Source organism: Thunnus thynnus, chromosome 5 (genome assembly GCF_963924715.1).
Source record: "Thunnus thynnus chromosome 5, fThuThy2.1, whole genome shotgun sequence".
Lineage (NCBI taxonomy): Eukaryota > Metazoa > Chordata > Actinopteri > Scombriformes > Scombridae > Thunnus > Thunnus thynnus.
Genome location: NC_089521.1, coordinates 2,935,709 through 2,960,695, shown reverse-complemented (window position 1 = coordinate 2,960,695; position 24,987 = coordinate 2,935,709). Strand labels below are relative to the sequence as shown.

The 24,987-nt window shown below is 40.5% G+C and overlaps 2 protein-coding genes across 2 annotated transcripts; one reads left to right on the top strand and one right to left on the bottom strand.

The window, feature by feature from the left end:
• Positions 1-368: 368 nt before the first annotated feature.
• Positions 369-1,577, bottom strand: LOC137182483 (uncharacterized). The gene is made up of 5 exons (XM_067588718.1): positions 1,525-1,577; positions 1,375-1,431; positions 1,244-1,302; positions 523-1,166; positions 369-429 (listed from the first exon to the last, which is right to left on the bottom strand). The coding sequence occupies exons 2-4, from the start codon at positions 1,377-1,379 to the stop codon at positions 535-537; spliced, it is 696 nt and encodes a 231-aa protein (XP_067444819.1). The 5' UTR covers positions 1,380-1,431; positions 1,525-1,577; the 3' UTR covers positions 369-429; positions 523-534.
• Positions 1,578-2,672: 1,095 nt separating this feature from the next.
• Positions 2,673-24,343, top strand: cry2 (cryptochrome circadian regulator 2). The gene is made up of 13 exons (XM_067588717.1): positions 2,673-2,984; positions 8,181-8,289; positions 11,139-11,281; positions 13,240-13,424; positions 13,881-13,969; positions 14,967-15,107; positions 15,213-15,338; positions 16,885-17,070; positions 17,211-17,362; positions 17,498-17,700; positions 18,012-18,092; positions 18,225-18,805; positions 20,734-24,343. Exons 1-12 carry the CDS (start codon positions 2,827-2,829, stop codon positions 18,797-18,799), a joined length of 2,148 nt encoding a protein of 715 aa, XP_067444818.1. The 5' UTR covers positions 2,673-2,826; the 3' UTR covers positions 18,800-18,805; positions 20,734-24,343.
• The last annotated feature ends 644 nt before the right edge of the window (positions 24,344-24,987 follow it).

The following is a 24,987-nucleotide window of genomic DNA, read 5'->3' as shown; positions in this document are numbered from 1 at the left end:
ACGCCAACCAATCTTATGACCTTGGGTTGTTGTGATGCAAGTGTGTGCAAGCTGCAGTAGGAATGTGAATGTATGCCTTTACCAGAGCACAGCATAGTCAATGTCATAAAAGGCTAACAGCTTAGCTACAGTAGTCAGTCCCAGTGATGCTGTGGTTGCATGCGTGACCTGTACTGTATACCATGTTTAGTTGAGGCAACTTGGCATTTGAAATGAACACCCCTAAAACAGACTAAGACATGGGAGGATAACCCAAAGGCAAGTTTTCTGAAGTAGGCTAGTTGCGTTTGAGACAGTTCCTGCTGGCAACTTGAACCTTTCCAATATCAGAAGTTGTCTGTTTAAACCTAATGCAAGAGGCCTTCAGAGACTTGTTATGAAATTTAGTTTATTGGCATTAGATGTACAATTCAGGAGCAGCATGGAGACCTGCAAGGCAAGAAAACTTAGTAAATAAGCCAATAGTGGATTGCAAATGCTTAGTATACACACACACACACACACACACAAGTTGTACCTTACCACAAAAGGCTTTCAGAAGCCACCTTTGGTTGGTGCTTTAGCAGGACTTCTCTGGTTTGAAGTTTTGCTGTTGGGTCCTGAGACTGGGGGAACAGCAGGCTCTCCTGGGGTGTAGCGGGTTTGAGTATACACTGCTCTTCCATGCTGGTAGCTTGAGCGGGAGCTGAAGGAGTAAACTGGCTCCAGATCAGACACGTCACTGAAGACCGGCTCTGGGTTTTCGTCACCGGCAGCATAGCTGGTAGAGGCGTCCCCCACATAACCAATACCTGAGCTAGCATAGTCATAATAGTTGCCACCTGGAGCACCGCTGTCATACCCACTGGACTGAGAAGCTGGATAAGCAGCCCCATAGTTACTGACCTCAGGGCTGTTAAAGTGCTCATCCCTGAAACTAGCATAGCCACTGTAGTAGTTATTACCCCCAGCCATGTTGTGGCTGCCGTAACCGCCAGGGCCTGCACTGGAGAGGCCATCTTGAGGAGCAGGAAGCTTCGAGGATTTGCCAGAGCTTGGGTTGGGTAGACTTGGTAGAGAAGAGCTGCTGCCCAGGTCAGAACTCACCCCTCCTCGCCAATGCCCAGAGTAATGAGAGAAAGGAATGAGGCCTGAGGGTGCCGGAGCAGCATTGTCTGATCTGTAGGCTGGAAGAGTCAATGTTAATGTAGTAGTTTGATTTCATATAATTGCAATAGAACATTTTGAGCAGGTCATTTCTTACCTTTTCGTACAGGAGTACAGGTCATGCTTCCAATCAGCAGACACAAAATCCATAACATCCTGCGAACACATTTTCACTTAAGCCAAATGTTTGATTATTCTAATTTTTAAGTAGACATGTCAATTACTTACATCATTTTGGTTCAGTGGATGTCTTCAGGATAGTCTGCTCTATAACTTCTCAAGAGACTGCAGAAGCAATGCACAAAGACCAGTCCACTGAACAATTAAGTACTGTAAACATGAAGATGAGATTGCAGCCCAAACAGAAACACTTCATACCTGCTACTGGAACAGCAGGTGTCTTCCACAGGAGCCTCTCTGCAATGTCTTCATGAGGCTCAAGAGCTTCTTTTAAAGGGTTCTCAAAGCCATGTTAATTGATTGGTAAGTAGCAACAGCTGATTGCAAGAGAACCTGAGGTGCGTTCAAAGTGAAAAAAGTGAATGGGTTTTTTTTGTTTTTGTTTTTTTTTCTGGTTGAGCAATGTTTCCCCCTAGTGGGGTGATTTTTTTTTCCAGCAGTCACTGAGATAGGTCTGTTCCCATTTGATAGATGTGCTGTGGATGTTATTAATGTTATCAAAATCATTGACCATGTTTGTGGAGGAAAGAACAGCAGCCAAAGATGGGTATTGTGACTTCTTTCTCTAACAAGAAGTGTAAGGTTTTTATAAACTAAGTCAACTATTGCAATAGGTAGAATAATTCCAAAGGCTGGGTTTGGGTTGGCAATTCCTTGCAATCATAATGATGATTTAAAATACTGGATTTGATCTGTTTTGACGAGAGCAGCTGAGGAATGTAAAGGCCAAAGGGCTCATCTCAAGGAGCAGGATTAGTTAGTGAGCATGTAATACAATTTGAAGTTGTTAAACTGCATTGAGTAATTAGATTTCTTAATTTTGGAGACTGGGATCCTCTATCGTAGATTTTTTTTTAACATAACCTACATTAGATTGTTTTTTGTAAACCATGCATCCTCAACCTACAGATAAAAACTGCATCATTGAGTGTAGACAAAAACCAAGCCTGTGATGCATATTTTGTCAAATTTTCCTTGGTGGTTCAAGAATTCAACTTAATTAAATCTAACTAATTAAATCATCCAGCAGCTTTAAGGTCATCTTAAATATGAATCTAAATCAGCATTCTACTTTGGATAAATATGCACCATGTGAAAACGGAAATGATGGCATACATAGATATGTGATCATTTCATAAGATAAGAGTCTTGCTCGAGTCTTCTGTTAGAGGCAGTACGCCACTGCTCCCAAACAGGAACGTGACACAGCTCTTCATCGCAGCTCTCTGCAAGTGCCAATCAACCAATCAAAGCTTGTCCGTTTTGTAATTCATGTTGACGTATTACCGTCTGCCCAATCAGCGAAAAGATACAGGGACAGTAACGTGTAACCACTGAGTATTGTCCACGCCCCCTCCAGTGTTGGTTGTCGTTTGACAGCCACCAAAGTTTCCTGAGAGTCTCCTGAACTGTGACTATCCTAGCCTTTGAATCTTTATTTTAGGCTTCATTTCGACCGATCCCTCTGGATTTACCCTAATGATGGAATAAGAAGTAATCATGGTGGTGAATTCAGTGCACTGGTTTCGCAAAGGTCTGCGTTTGCATGATAATCCGGCGTTGCAGGAGGCCCTGAATGGAGCGGACACAGTGCGCTGTGTTTATATCCTGGACCCGTGGTTCGCTGGCGCAGCTAACGTGGGAATCAACCGATGGAGGTTTGTTGTTAAGCTCTATTTTTAACAAGTTCCTTCAGCGTCTGTTGAACATAACGTATTATGTGAAGACAATTTATGAGGTCGCCATTTGTATGATTCATTGCCTGGTAATTGTGCAGCGTTTGGAGTTTAGGCTTGGGCCTCCACTCCACGTCAGTTAGCTAATGCTAGCTGAGAGTGGAGAAACTGCTATGCAGAGCTACATAGAAGAAACGAACAATTTAATGTGGTCCTTGTTTATTGACAAGATATCCACACCTTGAAGAAGACGATATCTGTATCGAGTCAGTGCTGTCCACTTTAATGTTCGGCGTACAACCGAAGTGCTCAGTAACTTAAATGTTGTAAAGCAGGTCCACAGTGTTTATTGACGTAGAAAGGAGGTCATGGGAATAACAAGCAAAGAAGTGCTCCAGAGAGGTTTTAATGTGTGTATGAAACACTCTACTTTGCATAATAATTTGTGTCTGATATGTTTTTTCCACAAAAAAGTTAAATTATATTATTAAAATCTTTAATATTACATCTTCTTCTCCCTCATTAAAGGGGCCATATTAAGAAAAACTCACTTTTTTAGTGCTCGTGCGTATATATTTTGGTCTCTGATGTGCCTACGCACCAGCTGTGAAATAAGACACCCCAGTCAGTTTCGTGTGGGCTGGCTTGCTCTGTACTCTTGTGATTCAACAAGCCATTCAGATTTGATGCCCCCTCTTACATCACTTGGGGCTTCATTGAAATTGTACCGTATCCCATCCATACCTCTAACTGAGTCTCCGCCCACTAAATTTCTTGAGGTTTGTCATGTTTTTCTTGCAAGCACTGTCTTGGACTGGGCTAAACTAAGCTAAGCTAACAGGGAAAAATTCACATGTATCGTAGGGCTGGACTGGGTAACAGAGCCGCTGCTTCCTGACAGACGGCTGCTGAGCGCCAGCCAGCTCTGGAGGAAAGAGCTAGGGAGCAGAGCCGGAGAGTCCTGTGTAGAGGACAGTCTGTTTCTTTTCTTTAATTCCACTAAATGAAATGTTTTAATTCTTCCCAAGGGAGTAAGTCATTGTTTTTCCAGAGGTGATCTGACCCCTTTTCAGAAGTTACAAGCTCTTAAACCACTAGACTAGACTAGACCAGTGATCTAGACCAGTGATTCTCAACTGGTGGGTAGCGACCCAAAAGTGGGTCCCGGACCCGTTCTGGGTGGGTCACGGACAGCTGGTCAAAAATAAATAAATAATATTTAATGCACATCTGATGTTGGACTTGTCTTTTATTTTGGAAAAAAAAATATTTTGACAGGCATGCGTCAGAGACGTGCAGCAGTCTCACGCCGTAGCTATGGTAACCATTATTTGATTGACATTCACCTTAAGTGTGTGTTGATGTTTGGAGGCAAGATGGCGAAGCTCAAATATGACCCGGATTATTTAAAGTGTGGATTTTCATACATTGAGGATAAAAAGGGACAGAAACCCCAGTGTGTGATATGTAGTGAAGTGCTTGCAACTGAGAGTATGAAACCATCTATCAATCTAACTATCTCTGAAATGCACTTTGGACATGTAAATATATGTATTTATGTTAAAAAAAGATGACACGTGTGTTTTAGAAGGATATTTTTGAAAAATAAACTTGCTTGGTTCGAATTTTATAAAAGTGGGTCACGACTTAATGACCATGGGAAAATGTGGGTCCCAGGGTGAGACCAGTTGAGAACCCCTGATCTAGACCCCTTTTCACCTCTCCTCCCAAGTGGGGCTACGACAGCATGATGCTGACCACACCAACACTCTCTCACAATTCTTTAAAAGACGGATGGCTGACAGGAAAATACAATTCACAGGAAGATGTGAAAGACAATAAAATAACAATTTGGTTATTTTAACAAGTCAAGAAGAAGATACATTAATTGAATCTCTCCTCCTCCCTTCTCTCTCTCACATACACACAAACACACATGCACACAGATGCAGCACATGACCAAGGACCTTTGCTGATCCAAAGATCAGAGGGCACAGAGGACTGAATGATGACATTGAGTAGATTTGTCTATCCTGTCTGAAATAATCAACATTGCATGTTAGAAATATCATGTGTTACTGCTTGCTTGTCGTCTTGTGGACAGACCTGACAAAGCATGAATTCATGAAGTAAATCTAAGTTTATTTTGGGTTCATTCAGGCTGAGCTTCAGTAACATCACTGTGCTGGTTGGGTTGTCTGCCGGTGCTCGCTGCCTGTTATTTAATTAATAAACACAAATGACCCCATAGTCAAACTCATGCGAGTAATGCGAGGCGTTTGGTGTGTATGTTTTCTCCAGCAGCCGTGTTTCTTCGGGGTTCACGCTCAACAGTTGCCATGGTAGCCTGCACACCCCGTGGAAGAGGGGGATGAGGTGGGCGGGACCGGCACTGTTTAGACAGGATGAGAAGGCTGCTGTGGTCCTTGATCCTTGTGGTATTTAGACCAAAGCATGTCAGATACATTTTATTAAGAAGGAAACTGTGTTAACTTGTGGAAAAGGGGTATAATATGCCCCCTTTTTGAATATTCCAGAATCTATTTCATTTCGGAGGTTTAACTGCTGGACACAAGATGTCTCCTACTTCACTGGAAAGTCCATTCTCAGTGTTTGTGCACTGGAGGCTTCAAGTTTCCACATCACACTTGTAGAAGTTGGATATTGGACCAGGATCGACTTCAAACTAGTTGTGATGTCACAAATCCTGCTCATAGGCCCACCGCTTAAAATCAGACTTTCAATCAACACAGAGAAACTTTCCATTTTCAGCAGATAATGTGAAAAAAGCCTTCTAGTGTCAAACTCTGCACATACATCATTCTGTACTGTGAAGCTCAAACATCAAACTGTAGGAACAAGAAGAAAAAATGGTTCCTGATTAGTGGGTCATAAGCAGCCTGAGCAGGGGGCTAGGATTCAGAAAAAAATATGTTTTGCAGTGTTTATCTTTGCCACTGTGCAACAAAATGAAGCTACATAGTGAACAGACAGTGAATGCTTTTTTTTTTCTGTTAAAAATGTAATCAGGATTCCCATCTGTGTCAACCTTGTTCTCAGTAAGCCTAGTTTAACAGTTAAATGAGAGAAGCAACCAGCAAGAGGATTAGGAACATGCTCAGCTAATTAAGTTCAATACAGTTTTGTAATTTACAACCCACTCTGTGTAAATTATATTTCTAAACAAGCAAGTAAATGACATATTCTAAAACTTCAGCTGATGTCAATATGTTAACTAACCTGATGTTTGAAGTAAGTATTTAGATAAAGGATAAACAGTCTCTCTTATTCTCGGTGGGCAAAAAACAAAAAAACCAGGAGAATTACAGGAGAACCTTCTTGTGTTTATTGAACTAAGTGAACACAGTTTTTGTCTGAGCCGCTGATCCTTGTCCAGTGTAGCTACAACTTCCTGTGGAACCATGACGCTCCTGAACAGGAGCTCTACTGTTCACCATACAGATGCTGTTAGCTGTATGAGCAGGGATAACCTGAGTTAGTCAACTTTCAACAACTGACAGTCAATGGTCAAAAATGTCGATCACTGTTTCTCAAAGCCCAAGGTGACGTCATCAAATGTCTTGTTCTGTCCTGACCAACAGTCCACAACCCAAAGATATTGAATTTACTGTCATAGACGATGAAAGAAACCAGAAAACATTCACATTTGAGAAACTCAGAGAATTTGGATATTCTTTTCTTAAAAATGGACTCCACACCATGAATCAATTCGTGTTTCATTTCGTGACTTGACAGGTGAAAAGAGGTCAGTGTGATCCGGTACTGTGGATCACCAAAACATTTAGTCAGGCATTATTTTTTTATTGATTAATCTGACTGTGGTTTTTTAAATGAATTGTTTGGTCTATACCCGTAACAATTTGCTTCAAATATGTTGTTTTGTACGACCGAAAGTCTAAAACCTCAAAATATTCAGTTAACTATCATGTAAAACAGGGAAAAGCAACAAAGTGTCAGATTTGAGAACAATATGAGGCACCATCAGTTTCTTTTCTGTGTGTTATATTCTAGTTGTGGTTGTTAATGTCAGTGTGTTTTGTGTTGAGGGAACGAGGGAGTATTTGAACTGTTTTTACAGATGTTTGACTGGAAACAGGAAAAACAACACAAAAGTTCAGAGATGTTTTAAAAATTACAACTGGTTCTGTCGATTTCATTGTCGGTTAAAACAACATGTTGTAGTACTTTACCTTCATTTTGCCACAATCTGATTATTCTGACTAAATTTCTCTTCTGTCTAAAAGTGAAAAACTGTCTGTAGTGGTTGGCTGGAATGCATCCGGGGAAAAAAACATCAAGGCTGAAAAATATTGAGATTTTCATTGATTGATATTGGTTTATTTAACATCTGCTTTTCTGGCACAGCGTGTAGTAGTGTGGAAAAAAGAGTCGTAGGAGGACGCAGTAACACATCAGGGACTTCTACCTGGAACCTCCACTTGAAGGAATTTCTGACCATTCTTAAAGCATAGAGACGCTTCATGCATGTAATATTATGCCTCATTACCATCATGAGTGCTTTTATTTCTCCTCTAATCTCAACCACATGATCACTATCTCCGTCAACAATTCCTGGTAGAAAGCTCTGTTTTCTCATGTGTCTGCACAGAGTAACAGTTTGTTAATGCAAACAAACATCTCCATGCTGCTTCACTGCCAAACTTTTACCAGCCTATCATAGTGAAGCAGCTACAGCTACAAATTAGTTTGATTATTGAGGAAGCTGTCAGTCTAATTATTTAGTCTACAACTTCAACCTCATTAGGGTAATTGTTGAAAAATCACAGGTTCTCAGAGGTTCTTCACATATTTTGCTAGTCACTGATGTTGGGAACTGCTGTGTCTTCGGTGTGTAAAAGTAAATCTTTCATTTAGATGCTTTTTGTCAGATTTCAGACATCAGTTTTAAATGTTGCAGGGAGGAATGAATAAAGAAACAGCCAGGGCAAGCTGATTAGAAGTACACAAGGTACTACAGTGTGGGTGAACCATCAAACTTCAACACTTCACCAAGACATGCAAACCTTCTACTGTGCTGGTCCTGCTGTATTCACTCTGCTCATGCTTAGTAATGGCATAGTGGTCAGTACTTCATCCCCAAAGCAACTGAATTCTGTTCCTCTCTTCCTAATAACATCTTGCTTTATGTGTGTGCAGGTTTCTGCTGGAGGCTCTGGAGGACTTGGACAGCAGTTTGAAGAAGCTCAACTCCAGATTGTTTGTAGTCAGAGGACAGCCCACTGATGTTTTCCCAAGACTTTTTAAGGTCTGTACTCTAGCCTGCTACCCGTCTTCACTGACTTTTTGGAAACAAAGCCTTCAGTCTGTTTTTCAAACATTATTTCTGCTGACTATTGAGAATAGCAGCTGTGTGTGAAATAGACTCCTTCCTGGTGCTAGCAGGGGTTTGAATGCTTTTATTTCAGGTGTTAAGCAAGTCTGGAATGTCAACTATATCTAGAGAATCGGTTGGCGTTGGTTATTATTTTCATGTTATCTTAAAATTCCCCACATGAGCTTCACACGCTCTCCCTGGTGCAGGCCACAGAAATCAAAACTGACATTCAGTCTACACATTAAAAGCCAAAACTGACCAAAGTCTGGTGTTTGAGCAATTATTAAAGGCTAGACTAGGTTGGATACAAAGAGCCTAATTACTCTTTAAAATCTCTGTAGACATCTTTTAATGATTTTATAACATCCCTGGTATGCAAATACATGATTGTACTTTTTCCTGTATTGTGTGCCAGAGTCAGGCAGAAGGTCAGTGTATTGTTGAGGCATTGCCAGACTCCAGCTCAGTCAGCAGATCAGGCTCAACTGTTATTATACTCTTTATTGTAAGTGCCAGTAAGCAAGCGCCAAACTACAGTTTTAATTCTACTGCTGGAATGTTCATTTTAATCATTACTGCCGCTATGATTTCTGGGCTCTCTGTCAATATTGTTGCTGTAACACAAATAATCTGAACTACTGTAGCTCACATCTACAGAAACCAATGTTGCTGTGTAGAAATGGAAAGAAAACAGCAGCATAAAAAGTTGCAGAAAGCTAAAATAAGCTGAGAGCAGAGAAATAAAGCAGAATACTAAAGACAATTAATAAAGAATCATTTAGAATTTACAATAGCCTCGAATTTGACCAGAGATTCCTCAATTTAATGTCTCTCTGCAGACTCTTGTAGTGGCTGGAGCATGTGAGACAGACAGCAGATATGTGTCTTGTGATCTGAGATAATGATTTAGACTCATGTGGAGTTTACAGATATTAGATGGAAGATGTGATGTCCGAATGTTCTGAACACACCCTGTTATGTGTTGTGTTTTGTTACACAAGGACTGTTTCAGCAGAGTGAGAACGCCTGCAGCCGAGTTGTAAACGCTAACACGTTTGTGGTGATTTTTTTGTCTCAGAGCACACGCTTATCTAACGAGCTGTCATGTCACTGCACGGCAGGTGACATCAGATAAATACACACTTTGCAGACCCGCCGCAGTTTGCACGTTCACACCACCCTGAACTATGTTAGAGCAGCTGCAGACGGTGTTAACATTTATGAGGAGGTTCCCGGTGGGGATTTAGTTCCAGGCAGGGAGGAGCAGTTCTGCTGCTCACCGTCTCCAATACAACAGCCCTTACATAACACGCTGCTGCTTCTCCATTATGTGCTCTGGAGACCCGAGAGTCTGCAGGTTTTCCACTCCAACCACACAACAGGAGCAACCGCAAGTCACTCCACCAATGAACAGCAGAGACTGAAATGTGCTACTGTGAGGTTTGGTTTGAATGAAGTCACTTCTCACAAGCTTGTTTAAAAAAAGAAAGTCAGCTTGCAACATCCAGTTGATCTTGTGTTTACCGTCTGGTTTAGTTTAGTTTGCAGCTCTTTGTGGCCCTTTCATGCCAAATAAATGAGTTTAGAAGATGATGAAGATAATGTAATAACTGCCCTCCTTTCCTTCATTACCAGCTCTTTGAAGCCTAGTTAGCAACTCGCATTAGAGGAGGAAAAAATGCTCTAATTTCTGGGCTAAGAGAGATTTCTGTGAGACCTTTTTCCCTGAATCCAATATAAAGAGTTAGACAGAGGAAGAAAAAACCAAGACATATTTACGTTAGACATTAGGGCTGCCCCTGAAATGTTGATGATTCAAAGCCAAGTTGAATCTGTTTTTTTTTTGTCAGTCAAATCATTGCACTTGTTTTTTTAGCTGCATCATTGTACACAGAGCAGAATAACTTTTACAAACTGTGTCTTATCTCCAAATTACCAAACAATAAAACTCACTGTAATGGAAATAAAGGGCAGCACAACGCAGAGCAGAACAACCCTTTTCTGTTCTCTGTTTTGACGCCCTCAGCTCCAGTGCTGAATGTCAACAAAGTCAACAAAACTACTTTTCAATCAGACGCTGGTACAACCTCCTCCACTGAGCCTTTGACTGGCAGAGCCTTGGATTGCTTTTTTTTTTTTTTTTTTTTTTTTTAGTGAACTAATACCAGGACACACACTTTTTATTTCTCTGTGTGAAAATCGGGATCATTTCCCATCACAAATGATGAACAACAGCCTTAAAACACAAGTCTTACAGGTAAAATATGTAGGCTGTTACAGGAGGTGCTGTGTCACTAAATATATGACAGAAATATCACCAAACCAATTTTCTGATCAAGTCCTGTCCGTCAGGGTGCTTCCACATGTAACTGTTCTCTGGTGTGAAAGCTGTCAATCATCTCTGTATCAACTACTCAGGTAATTGACTAATCATCACAGCTCTAGATACAACACAATTGTGATGATTACATGAACAAGACTGGAACTAAAAAGCAACAATTGCTCACTTCTGTCCTTGGTTCAGACCAAATGAACCAAACTACATGACCTCAAAGTGACCTTTCTGTCCACTACTTCTGCGTCCAAAAACTGCAGCTTGATTGGACATATGGAACGAACCGTGACCTGATTCTGTTACTTTGTAAAACACTGAAGGTTGATTACTGAGCACCGTGTTGAATTCAAACACTTGAATGATCCATGATGAAGATTTTATATGCCCGGCGCAATCTGCACTCGCCTTGTTTACTCACTAACGCAGTCTTTCTGTCCCTCTGCAGGAGTGGAAAGTGACCAGGCTGTCGTTTGAATATGACCCAGAGCCTTATGGGAAGGAGAGGGATGGAGCCATTATCAAGATGGCCCAAGAGTTTGGAGTGGAGACTGTTGTCAGAAACTCACACACTCTCTACAACCTGGATAGGTTTGTAGCACGTGCACACACACACACACACACACACACACACTGTCTGTGCTTCAGGTTGACCTTTCTGTTACAGTATGTTTAATGCAGAGCTCTGTTGGTCAGAGTTGAACTATGTTGTGTTGACAAATTGTGTAGTTAGGTGCAGCATTTTGCTAAATTCAACATGTAGCAATTTACATGCGCCTTAATGTAAAATGTTGAGGCTAATGAAGTTTTAAATATTCCATATTTTCATGTTTTACATGATGCTGCAGCTTGTAAATTATCAACACAGTATTGATGGACTAAATGCAGCGGTCTTTGATGGCAAACACACTCCCATCATCAGCAGTGTAGTTTGGGTTGTCATGTCAAGATGAACAGACACCCAGAGGATGCTGGCCAGAATCTCAACTACCAGTATTAAAATCCATCCTGGTGCATCTCATGCATCAGAGCCCTCCGGTGGTCATCTAATGCTACTGCAGGTCACACCCCTGTCCATGTGCTGAGACCAGGTGGCAGAAGGGGTGAGAGTGGAGACGGGAGCAACGGACTTTCCCCATATACAAGCCTGCCTGTGCCTGGCCGTCTGCATGGAGAGCATTCAGCTCAGCACAGTATTACAGCACCGCATTACATAATCTATTAGAGTATGACTGGTCCGTGTGTTTTAAGAATACTGTATGTGTGCATGAGGCAGGGGGAGCTTAGCTTTGTGTGTGTACACTCGGCTGTTGGGTTTATATCGGTGGTTGTGAACATGTGCTCAGCTTACTGCGCTCATTCATAGTAGTCACAACGAACTGACCAATAGGAGGCCATCTCTGCTGCAAATCCACCAACCAAGGATTCAGAGCGTCCTCACAGATATAGACAGGTTGTATAAGATAGAAACTATAAATACAAAGCTTCACTGTCAGCTCTGCTGGCAAACAGCTTGAAAATAAGTCATTTAAGTTGAAATACAAACGCTAAGTGATGAGTTTTGGTAAATAATAGGTTCCTGTCACTCTTGCATGCAATTTTAGCAGGTTAAAGGCAGTTCAGTGCAGTTGATGGATTTAGGTTGCCCATCTCAGTCTGAAGAAATTTGCTGTGAATATTCATGGTTGTCAGAGGAGAAACGCAAATGATCTGCAAACCCTTGGCTGTCTGTCTACCACCACCATCAGATCAAAATATCCCAACATTGTCAGTATTATTGTTCATACACTTGCAGTGGAATCACATTGTGAAAATGTGATCGTATCAACTATAAAATTCTTTCGTCCAAATTAATGACTTCAAGCAAACTATTATGACAAACTAACAATAGAATCAAACAAAATAAAATTTGATTCTTTTTATGTGATTTTGCATAAATGTTCAATATAGGCTTCTTAAAATATCATGATACTGATTGTAACTATATTACCTGGGTAACCTCTAAATATGGTATCTATAACAAGGCATTGTGAAAAGTAATTCAATTCAATTCAAAAAGTCAACTTTGCTGTGGATATTTCTGCAGACTCCATATCTATGCTCTAAGCGATGGTTGAAGTTCCTGTAATTGTTTTTAAATGATCTTTTTACCCATGGATTTGTCATAATGAATGAAGTTTTATTTTAAACACAGAGTGGTGGATAATTAATCGTGAACCATTGTATATTTTTTTGTTAGGGTCTTTCTTTCAGATTGATTATGTGGTGAAACAGTAGTCATGTTAAAAGTAGACTATCTTTGTAAATATCTGTAGAAAAATGATAATGCCAACCATCGTATATGCAGCCAATTCACTGCGTAGTTTCAGTGGTTTGAGGCATTGGAGCATTATTCACCAACATTTAGTCGTATATTATTACAGTTTATTTTTGAAATTTCTCTCATGAGATTTAAGATCTTTGAACAGAACTTTGTCACTGATTAAACTTGTTACATAATTTCTGCTGTATATTTGTTTCACCTTGTATCTTTTCTGTATTGCTTCCAGGATAATAGAGATGAACAACAACAGTCCTCCGCTGACCTTTAAGCGCTTTCAGACCATTGTGAGCAGACTGGAGTTGCCCAGGAGACCCCTGCCTCCCATCACCCAGCAGCAGATGGACAAATGTCACACCAAAATAGCTGACAACCATGACCAGCTATACAGTATACCTTCACTGGAAGAACTAGGTACACACAACTGTATTATTACATTTTTAGAATTCAGTATATGGCATCTTTAGGACTACACCATGAGGGTTACACTTATCTGTTGTCTGGGTATACAGAGGGAGAAGAGAGAGAGGGCATGTGATTAGCCTTATTGATTACTGCTATGTTTGATTCAGGAAAAAAAAAATCAAGCTACTGTGTGAAACTGAATAACATCTTAAATGGAGATGGCATCATGCCAGACTTCATTCAGAAATCTGTCGATTAAAATGTCCTTGCTTATTTGTTAGGGTTAGCACATAACTCCAAAGGTCCCGAGTCATACTTTACTCGTGATACGGTTGCTAATAGTCACATTCATACACCACATGGCTAAATGGAGTTTAGCTTGATATCCCTTTAATGCAGTGGAGAGCAGTAAGCACTTAGGGATGGTTTGTATTTGATCTTGTCTCTGTGTTAATATGTGTACAGGTTTCAGGACAGAGGGTTTACTGCCAGCTGTGTGGAAAGGAGGAGAGTCAGAGGCCTTGGACAGACTCAATAAACATCTGGACAGAAAGGTAAGAAAGGTTTTTTTGCCAGTCAAACCCAACATATCCTGGAGATTTATTCAGATTAAAATCTGTCAGGAAAGGGAAGTACGATATGAACCCCTGGAAGGCTTTTAATGTGAAACATCTGGGCAGAAAGTGTTGAGTTTCATTGACCGTATATACCGATCAGAAAACGGCAAAGAGGAAGTGATTGAAAACAAAAACAGAAGAGAGAAACTTAGGGCAACAGAGTCATGAATTTGACTCAGTCATGTTGTATCAAATGACAGTGAGAGGCGTTGCTTGTAGTGATGAACCTACAGAGAATTATCAGTGAATCTGCAGCTGTCTGGCTACAACTTTACTGTTTTGGATCAATCTCAGTGCTCTCAAATTGTTGTTTTTGGCTGCAGCAGGCAGCTGTTTTCAAGGAAAAAGCTCTAAAAAGCCACTGTACACTACCTGCTCAGCACCAAACGGCAAACAGACACAGTTAGCTGTAGACTAGCTGGTGAACATAGTGGAGCATTTAGCAGCTAAAGAACCAGATATTTCCCTTAGGAGTTGGTAGAGAGCAAAAACAGAGCTAAAAGAGAGTGAAGTCCTTCGCTTAAAATCACAAGGAAGCGAAGACTAAAAGTTAGCATGAGAAAAGGCATGCTTAGTGTGAGATCTGTGTTAGTTGCGTGAGTCTCCCACTCAATGCGAGAGAGTTGGCAGCCCTGCAGATGTGAGGCAGCGGAGCTATCAAACGAGCAGAACAACGTCAACTCTACAACCTTATCTGACACAGTGCAGTCTCAAGACATATAGTGCTGCTGTACGACAACACATTGGAAAATATAAAGACTAAGACTAAGACACGCTCTGACCACTGACAGATGGATATCGCTGCATATATGTGCATATGACAGTCAGTAAATTGTATCTTTGACATGGAACTATCAAATATTTGGAATTTTTTGCTAGAAAATTGACTTGAATGAATGAATGATTAATCGATGATTTGTGTCTGTCTGTGTAGGTGTGGGTGGCTAACTTCGAGCACCCTCGGGTCAACACGTGCTCTCTTTATGCCAGTCCTACCGGCCTCAGCCCATACCTGCGTTTCGGCTGTCTGTCCTGTAGAGTTCTCTACTACAACCTCAGAGAGCTCTACATGAAGGTACTGTGGACATCTGTAACTCAACCTCAGATCATTATGAAAACTATCATATTTGCAATAACTTTTTAATCACAATTCCTCTCTCTCTCTCGTGTTCTCCGTCAGCTCCGTAAGCGTTGCAGTCCACCTCTGTCCCTGTTCGGCCAGCTGTTATGGAGGGAGTTCTTCTACACCGCCGCCACCAACAACCCGAACTTTGACCGTATGGAGGGAAACCCCATCTGTGTCCAGGTGGGTCTATGCAGCACTCTGTTCATAAAGGAGAGTTCAGACTCAGGAAGGAAACTTGTAAACAATCAGTATTTTCAGACATGAGGTTATCAACACAAATGATATAATGGTGTTAGACATTTGGTATAAAGTGCAACAGCTTGTCATGCTCTGGTGCAACTGTTAAAAATCTAAGAATCTGAATTATTCACATTTATGATTATGTAGTTTTACCACAATAATATTAATACTATGCTGGTATTTAAAAAAAAAAAAGAAAGCATTGATGTCAAAACAGTACAAACTTGCTTATCACAAGCTCCATCGTTAATAGAAAATAATTAGAATTTATTTTTCTGGTCTGCATATACAAATTCTTTTTTTATACATACATAAACACACAAAAAGGGACAGATAGTTAAATAGAGCAGCTCAAACAGCAAAAACAAACCAATCAGAACAAGACATAAACAAAACAATCAAAACAAATTCCATGAGTGCAAATGAAGTTGCTCTATTAGATCTAAACCCATATTACTGTTCACACAGTACATTATGTTTTGCGATACGTATGTATGTTTTGTGATATATGTGTAGGCTTGCAGTCATTGCTAGAGCGCACCACATACTATGCATTTTCCTCTGCAAACATCATGAGCAACAGTGATGATCTAGACATAGCAACACTTGATTAATTCCAAAAACAGAATACCACAATTAACATAACTCAAAAGCAAAAATCAGGAGTGGAGCAGTGCTCCAATGAAATAGTTTAATCATGCACAGACGTGTCATGCAGATGCCCCTCAGTGTTCAAATGGCAACATTGTTACTACCTAGCACAGGTGAGCTGTATAACATAATGAAGTGCAACAATGTAACCAATAAGATGTTTTCCATCCCAAACGATACTCATTCAAAGAAGGAACTCGCAAAAACAAGGATAGGACAATGAGAAGTCTTTATCATTAAAGTGCTCCTTAATCCGACTAGTTTTATCATAATGTGTCATTCAGCTAGATAAGCATCCAGGATTTGCTAGCAGTAGACCTGACTGAATCCAAACTTACACCTCTGGGTACGGTCTGGTTCAAACTAGATAAGAGCTCTTTGAAAAGTCTCTTCCTCTTATGTTTTTGGCCTTTTGAATCCACAACACAAAAGCAGCTGTTCACATTTGGTTTGATAAGGCAGGAGGGGAGAGCTTTCTCCTTTTGGCTGCTTGCATCACAGCTAGACAGTTTTACTCACTCCCATGTCTGCCCATGTGAACCTGTTTCTAACAAAGTCCTCACTCATTCTCATGGCTCTGAGTGAGATGTTGTCTTCAGCCCGACAAACACTGTTGAAACGTCTCTGCAGGAGCCATTTAATTGGAGTGCTGCTCTGCTCCTGAGTTTTTGATATCACATAATTACCATCACCCTAAACACTAAGCATGTAACCACTGATTGTTTTCAGAGCAGAATATACAGTTAAAGAGAGACTTAAAAAAAAAAAGTTTTCTCCTTCTGAAAGCAAGAAGAGAGAAGTTCACATCTCTCATGTCTCATGCGTTCATCTCCAGATTCCATGGGATCAGAACCCCGAGGCACTGGCCAAGTGGGCTGAGGGTCGGACTGGTTTCCCCTGGATCGACGCCATCATGACCCAGCTGAGACATGAGGGCTGGATCCACCACCTGGCCCGACACGCTGTGGCCTGTTTCCTCACCAGGGGAGACCTGTGGATCAGCTGGGAGAGCGGCATGAGGGTAGGACAGAGTCTCAAACACAAAGCTGGTGTCTGATGGGCGCAGGACACTAGTTTGCTTTTGCAATATGATTAGTGTGAGACAAATGATAGTATACATCAGGCAGTAAGCGTGGTGTGTATGTGTGTGTGTTCCTGCAGGTGTTTGAGGAGCTGCTGCTGGATGCTGATTGGAGTGTAAATGCTGGCAGCTGGATGTGGCTGTCCTGCAGTGCCTTCTTCCAACAGTTCTTCCACTGCTACTGTCCTGTCGGCTTTGGAAGGAGAACTGACCCGTCAGGAGACTATATCAGGTAGACCATACACTGGTTCTCCTACAGTATCTCCTACCCTACCACCAACCATTATCTCCCATATTTAATCTCTGTTGGCAGTAAACAAGATTAAAATTGTTGCAAACTTCTTCTTTTTTTTCAAATTTCCTGTAGGCATTACATCCCTATCTTAAAAGACTACCCAAACCGCTACATTTATGAGCCCTGGAATGCCCCAGAGTCAGTCCAGAAGGCAGCCAACTGTGTGGTGGGAGTGGATTACCCCAAACCAATGATCAACCATGCTGAGGGCAGCAGGCTCAACATCGAGAGGATGAAACAAGTTTACCAGCAACTCTCCCATTACAGAGGACTTAGTAAGTCAACTAACAAGACTAACCTGCAGGGTACTGCAGTACAGTTTGTGTTTCACTTATGGGTCAGTGAACTATGCATGAACTTGTGTGTTTATTGTTTATTCTGAAATACTTATTTTGTCCTGGCTTACATGTCTATATGTACAGTTGAAGTTATTAATGACTGTCATCATCCCTAATGTCTACTGTGCCACTTTTCTGTAGATACACACAGTGTTTGGTGGTCTGAAAATTATTTTACAATGCACTTATATATATATATGTGTGCGTGTGTGTGTGTGTGTGTGTGTGTGTGTGTGTGTGTGTGTCAGGTCTACTAGCATCAGTACCAACGATCCAGGAGGAGGCAGAGCCACCAATGACTGATGAGTCCCAGACAAGCAGTGGTCCTGGTAGGAGCAAATACACAAAAGATTCCCATTGTCTCATTAAGGATGAATTAAATTTCATGATATGATTATTACTTGGGTTCATGTGACAAACTGTACACAATATATGTTTATAATTTTCTCATCTTTTCCTAGACTCTCCTCCCAGAGGTGCTGCAGATGGTGAAGACACTGGCTGCTCTATAGCTCCTGATTCCTCCACAATCTGTGCATCCTCCAACACTGCCCCACATCCAGATCTGGAGGAGGCAGCAACCAGTCACCCATCCCAAACAGCCTGCACCTCCTCAGGCTCACATGGACAGCACCCTGCAGCCATAACCTCTACATCTGCAGGCCACCCACCAGCCACAGCAGCTCCTCCCTCCCCAGCCTCGACACAGGCCCAGAGCCCTCTGTCAAGGTCCAAACCCTCCTCCCCTTCCTCCTCATGTCCCGCCTTGTCCCCATCCACAAGTCCAGCCACAACCCTCACTCAGACCTCCTGTCTAGGGCCGAGGAGGAAAAGCCTCACCCGCAAGGTGCGACGCAGTCAGAGGCAGCGAGGACGGCAGAGCTGCACTCCAGCACCCAGGGAGGGAGAGAGGAGAGCCGAAGATGAAGAGAGGGAGGAAGCAGGAGGGGAGGAGAGAATGGAGGAGGATGTTGAGCAAGAGGAGGAGAGAATGGAGGAGGAGACTTGTGGAGAGTTGGCAGGACATCAGCAGTGATAAGAGGTATATTATACAGTAGCTTCATGAACAGCAAACATCTAGAAAAGCATGTAGAAAGAGGCATGGTTGTTACACATGGCAACATTGCCTGCAAATATAAGGCAAGGCAAGTGTATTTGTATAGCACATTTCAACAACAAGGCAATTCAAAGTGCTTTACATAGAGCATAAAAGGCATCAAGACAGAATATAAAAGCAACACAAGTAAAAAGACATTTAAATGCAATTGAAAAGAGTTAAATTTGGGAATAAAAAGAAGCTAAAAAAAGAATAAGACATAAAACAGGAGAATAAAAGTTACAGTGCAGTGTAAATATTAACCCTCAAATTTGGTTTAATAAAAGGCAGCTGCAAACAGAAATGTCTTCATTTAAAAAAACTGAGAGTTGCAGCAGACCTGCAGTTTTCTGGGAGTTTTTTCCAGACATGTGGAGCATAAAAACTGAACTCTGCCTCCATGTTTAGTTTTGACTCTGGAGAGAGAAAGCAGACCTGTCCCAGATGACATGAGAGGTCTAGATGGTTCATAATGTAGCAGCAGATCAGGAATGCGTTTTGGCCCTAAACCATTCAGTGCTTTATGAACCAACAGTTGTATTTTAAAATCAATTCTTTGACAGACAGGAAGCCAGTGTAAAGATCTGAGAACTGGAGTTATATGATCCACTTGGTCTTAGTGAGGACTTGAGCAGCAGCGTTCTGAATCACCTGCAGCTGTCTGATCGATTTTTTTTTTTTAGGGAGACACTGTTACGGTAGTCAATTCTACTATAGTAGTCAAGTCTACTAAATATTATAGCCTCAGCTGCAGTGCTTTTGGAACAGAATGGTGTTAAAGGAATAGTTCAGCATTTTGGGAAATATCCTTATTTTCTTTCTTTTTGAGAGCGAGATGAGAAGATACCAGTCTCATGTCTGTGTTAAGTACAGAATTGGAATCAGGACGTAGTTATCTTAGCTCAGCATAAGCACTGGAGGCAGGGGTAAATGGCTAATCTGGCTCTCTTTGAAGTGAAAAATATGCCTGCAAGCAAACAAAGCTCACTAACACATAATATCTTGTTTGGTTAACCTGCATATAAAAAGAATTGCGCTGTACAAAGGAAAATTTGCAATTTCCAAAAATGGAGGAGGCTATCATATTAGTTCTGCCACACCATCTCAGTTTTTATGAACCTGCTCTGCTGGAGTATAACCTCCTCCTCAAAAGACATGAGGCAGGGTTTGGAGTCAGCTGTTAGGAGACAATGGTACAAATATGTCTCTTGAATGATGTGTGTTAATGTGTTATTGTCTGAATAGGAACTGAGCTAGCTTGCTTGCTAACTTTTCTTCTAAAAACAGTTAAAAAAGCTAGCTAGCTGGCATTTTTCTTAATAACTAAAATGGTTCAAAAAGCTAGCTTGTTAATTTTTGTTATTTGGAAAAGTTAAAAAAACTAGCTTACTAACTTTTTGTCTTTTTCATAATTGAAACTGCTCAAAAGCCCAGATTGTTCACTCCGTTGTCTTTTTAATTGAAACAGGTCAAAAAGTTAGCTAGCTTATTAAACATTTTTAAAAACTGAACCAGTTAAAAAAGCTTCCTTGCTAACTGTTTGCCAGTCATCTTAGCTACAGTTGCTGGCTAATACTAGCATGTTTCCACATAGCTCACCAGCTATATTGTCTTAACATCATTATTGGCCCAGCCAGCTGCCACTGTGTCACCAAGCTTCTAGCACCATCTATTTCACACGGATATGAAAAGGAATTTTTGCATTTTCTGATGTGAACAGACAATAAGTCACCTCACCAGCAAATAAAAGGCTGTAGTTCCTAAAGTATCACAATAAAGCAAGTTCACATACTCTATCAGACACATGAGAACACAGACTTCCAGTACTTTTTCAGTAGCTAAAACCCTGTTTTCTGCTCTGGTTTGTCTTTCAGGACTTTGAGGGAACGGTTTTCAAACATCCATCCCGGACTACTGGACTCATAAAGATATACAAGGAACAATGTTCTGGATATGTGGACAACATAAATATATATAGAAGCATGCATACAACACATGTGGAAGCAGTACAGAAGCCTTTTACTCAAATTTACTCCAGTCAGAAAAAATGGGAAATACTGTCTAGACAGGCATTTAAATAAGAGTAACTCAATGCAAATAAATTAGCCATTTTGACAACAGAACCAGTCCAGAATGACTGTAAATGATTCAAAATCATCTTTATTTGAGGAAGTGGAGGTCATAATTCTTGAAAAGATTTAATATGAGTAATATTCTCTTGTACAATGCCACTCCTGAGGCACACACACACACTAGGGGTGCAACGGATTACAGAACTCACGGTTCGGATCGTATCACGGTTTTGAGACATGGATCGGATCATTTTTCAGATCATCAAAAAAAAAAAAAAAGAAGAGAGACAAATACAACTTTGTTTTCCATTTATTCTGTATAACACTTAAAGAAAGGAACTTTTGTCCATGGTCTTAAATGAAAACAACATTCAAGATGTCCAATGTTTAAATAAAATCTTAAAATATATAAAATATTCAATACTCAGTTGTTAAATTAAAGTGCAATATGAGGCCTGATACCTTCCTCTTTTAAACATGGTAGTGAATGAAACAACAGTCTGTGTCCACATCATCAAAACTTGATGATAACTTAGAAACATAAACACACATCTTGTCCTGCAGCTTAGTTTGTTGAACGAGCCACCAAACAAACATTCACCGGTGAAAAGTGCACCGCTAACGTCAGTTAGCAGCTAGATAGCTAATTGGCTGCAGCTGCAGCCCCTTAAACAGCATGTAAACATACCTGCAGATGTCACTTTGGACCCGTTAGATGCTGGTTTAGTTGTTGTTCTTCAGAATCCCTGTTAGCGACACGCTGTCTGTCCATGACTTGTAGCTACAGAGATTCACATGTGCACCGAACTGTGGGGGTTCCGCTACACTACTAACACACACACACACACACACAGCTAATAAGGAGCAACATAATGCACTGCAGCTCTTACACACCATATCCACGTTGAATCTATACAACATAGTGTGGCTGTCAGCAGTAGCACATCTCTGCTTGTCCTCCTGCTTCTACAAATTTCACCTCCATAGAAACAAGGTACTACAGGAGCCTTAATGTCACCTGCCAAAACACACTGTCCTGTCTCTACACCAGACTCTCGCTGTCATCTGTTGCTCTTTGTTCTAGGGAAGAAAACTCCTCAGAAAGTCATTTGATAAAGCAGTGTATTTTGACATTTTGCAGTAACGATTTTGTATACCTGTGGTTTATGACTTTGAATATGTTGTGGGTGACAACAGAGTCCCAGAGTGATGGACTAAACCAGGTCAGTCTAGACCATGATCAGGCCAAAAACGGACTATTGCCTTGATTTTGAGGCAGGCAGGAGCACTGCTAGAGCTTCAGACAGATTTACTTACCTTCAGTGAACTGTATTAAAATTCACTTTATGTTGTAGCTCCCTTCAATGTACAGCTTTAGGAGGCACTCATTTATATTCAGATGGGAGAATGCTCTTGTTGATGTCTGACCTCGAGGAAATAGAGGATATTTTTGTTCATGTGACCCTGATGATTTTGTTAGACGTTCCCTTGATTTAACCATGTTACAACACAAAGAAACACTAGAGAACACAGTCGAAACTGTACATGTTAATATGTAAATGCCCAATATGAATGTTTTTGGAAATTATCTGATATTTTTGCAAGCAGCAATGGTGATAATTAGTGAAACATTTTTATAGTCCAATGCCCTAAATCACAAAACCCCTGTCTGTTTGAGGATCACACATCTACAAAGGTCTACTAAATTGCTAATTGAAACAATGTAAATGAAGAAGCCAAGGCAAGAGCCTTTATCTGAACATTTTCATATACATGTTTGTATCTGAACATATATATGAGGCAAATGAATTTAGATACTGTAGATGTGACACAGGGGGATAATGAAGAAGAGTCCACCAGACTGAAATTTTTGCATTTGCCATATTTTTTCTGTGGCAATTGAAAATGCTGCTTTTGTGGAATGAATGTAGAGAAAAAACTGGCGTGTTGTTCTCCCCATATATTTATCAGAGTTGTATATAAAATATGTAAAACCATAACTTGTCTGTTTTACTAATGGTCTGATTAAGGGGGGTCTCACAAAGGCTCGTTTCTGCCTGGATGTTTCTTACCAAAAGCATCCACTAGAGGGCAGTAGATACAGCAAAAAAACTGTTAAATTGATAAGCTTGTGGTAAATATTCTACTTTCATAAATGCTTAATCTGCTGATTATTTTTTCAATTCATCGACAAATGATTTTTTCTGTAAGATGTCAGAAAATAGTGAAATATGCACATTACTATTTCTCAGAGTCAAAGGTGATCACTTCAATGTCCAAACAACAAGTCAAAAAAACAAAGATATTCAGTTTACTATTATATAAAAAGAGAAAAGCTGGAATCAGTAACTTTTTGGGGGGCATTAGTGCTTGAAAAATGACCTTAACAATTATTTAGTTATCAAAACAGTTGCAGATTAATTTTCTGTTGATGAACCTATTGAGTCATTGACTAATTGTTTCAGCATGACCAGTCCAGTTTACCTTCTGAATCCCCAAAAGTCATTTCAGAAGTTCTACAGATTAACTTTCCGATGCCATTTAATGATTCATGTTGAGTAAATTGAGATAAAATTGTTTTAATTCAACAATATTTATTTTCTAATAACATTAAATTAAATAGAAACATTGGCTGGCAATGGATTATAGTGACTTTATACTTTTGGAACACAAGAAATTGCTCAGTGGAATTCCCATCAAGTTTCAAAACATGGAATCAAACCAACTCAGTTAGATTGATTCTGGAGTAGACCCAGGTTTTACTTTGAAAGTTTTCAAATAATCGAATTAAGATCAGAGTGTTTTTCAAAGTGACAATCAGTGAGGCAATTTCATCCTCACAACTTTGTTTTCACCTCAACCTTTGACTCACTTCAAACCAAAAACAGATGCCAAGAAAAGACAGAAATATGATTTTATACGTGCATATGTCTTCTTTTTTTTTAACTCAACCTTTAGTAACAGTTCTGCCTGGCTTTGTGAAACCCCCTTAGTGTTGCGTGGATGGGTCGGAGTTTCCCAGGAGAGGGATCATAGATTGTTAAGAGACAAACCTCACAGCCCGGGCAACTTTCATACTGTTAGTGTTCAAGACAAGCGGGAACTCTGAAGTTTGCATCCTCAAAGGTAAAAGAACCTCATGAAACCTGAAATGACTTGCTGACTGAGCTTGCGTTTGACCCCCCGGTTCAGCCTCTCCTCAGATCAGAAAAGATCACAATTCCCACTAATCCTGAACACAACACAAGCCCACATTAGACGCTTGTATTTTGCTGTACATTCCAACTAACAACAGTATGATGCTCTGCAGGGCTGGAGGTCTGTCTGAGAACTGTGGGCTACATGGCTATTTATTTGTTTTGTATTGTACAAAAAGAGTTTATTTTCATTAAAATTGCTGATGGAATTGTGATTGACAGAAGTTCATGGTGTGCTTTGTGTTTGTGCTACATTACCAGATCCCTAACTTTTAGAGATTCAATTAATGAGATGTGGGAAGTGCTGTATGTTCCTTGTGTATTTAGGATGCCCATCACCCCCCCCCCCCCAATTTTATTTGCATGAGCGCAGGCTGATGCAAGTGTCATCAGCCAATGGGCAGTACCCCAATGTCCTAAGTCACACAGGTGAGGTACACGTCTTGTGTGAAGGCTCTCAAAGCTATGGCATCTGTTCCTGGTAAGTGGGTTTCTCTCTCTTTTTTTATTTTTGTTTCGTGTTGGCTTCTGTCAGGTGTAAAAATAAAAATAATGGTTTTAATGGCCTCTGCTATAGAACTTAAAGGATAGCTTCGCAATTTTTCAAGTGTGTCCTAAAACAACAGTCAGGTGTCCATATGAACAGTGAAAGAGGTTTTCCTCGCTGTAATCATTCATCCTGTTCACACTGGCTATTAAAAGATCCCCTTCAAATGTGATTTCAATGTAAGTGACGGAGGCCAAAATCCATAATGTGTCCACACAGTCATTTTGTGTCTTTTAACATCTTTTAACAGTCTTCTTTGTTATCAGTAACAATATGACCAAATGTCTCCTCAGCATAAAGCTACATAAAGGT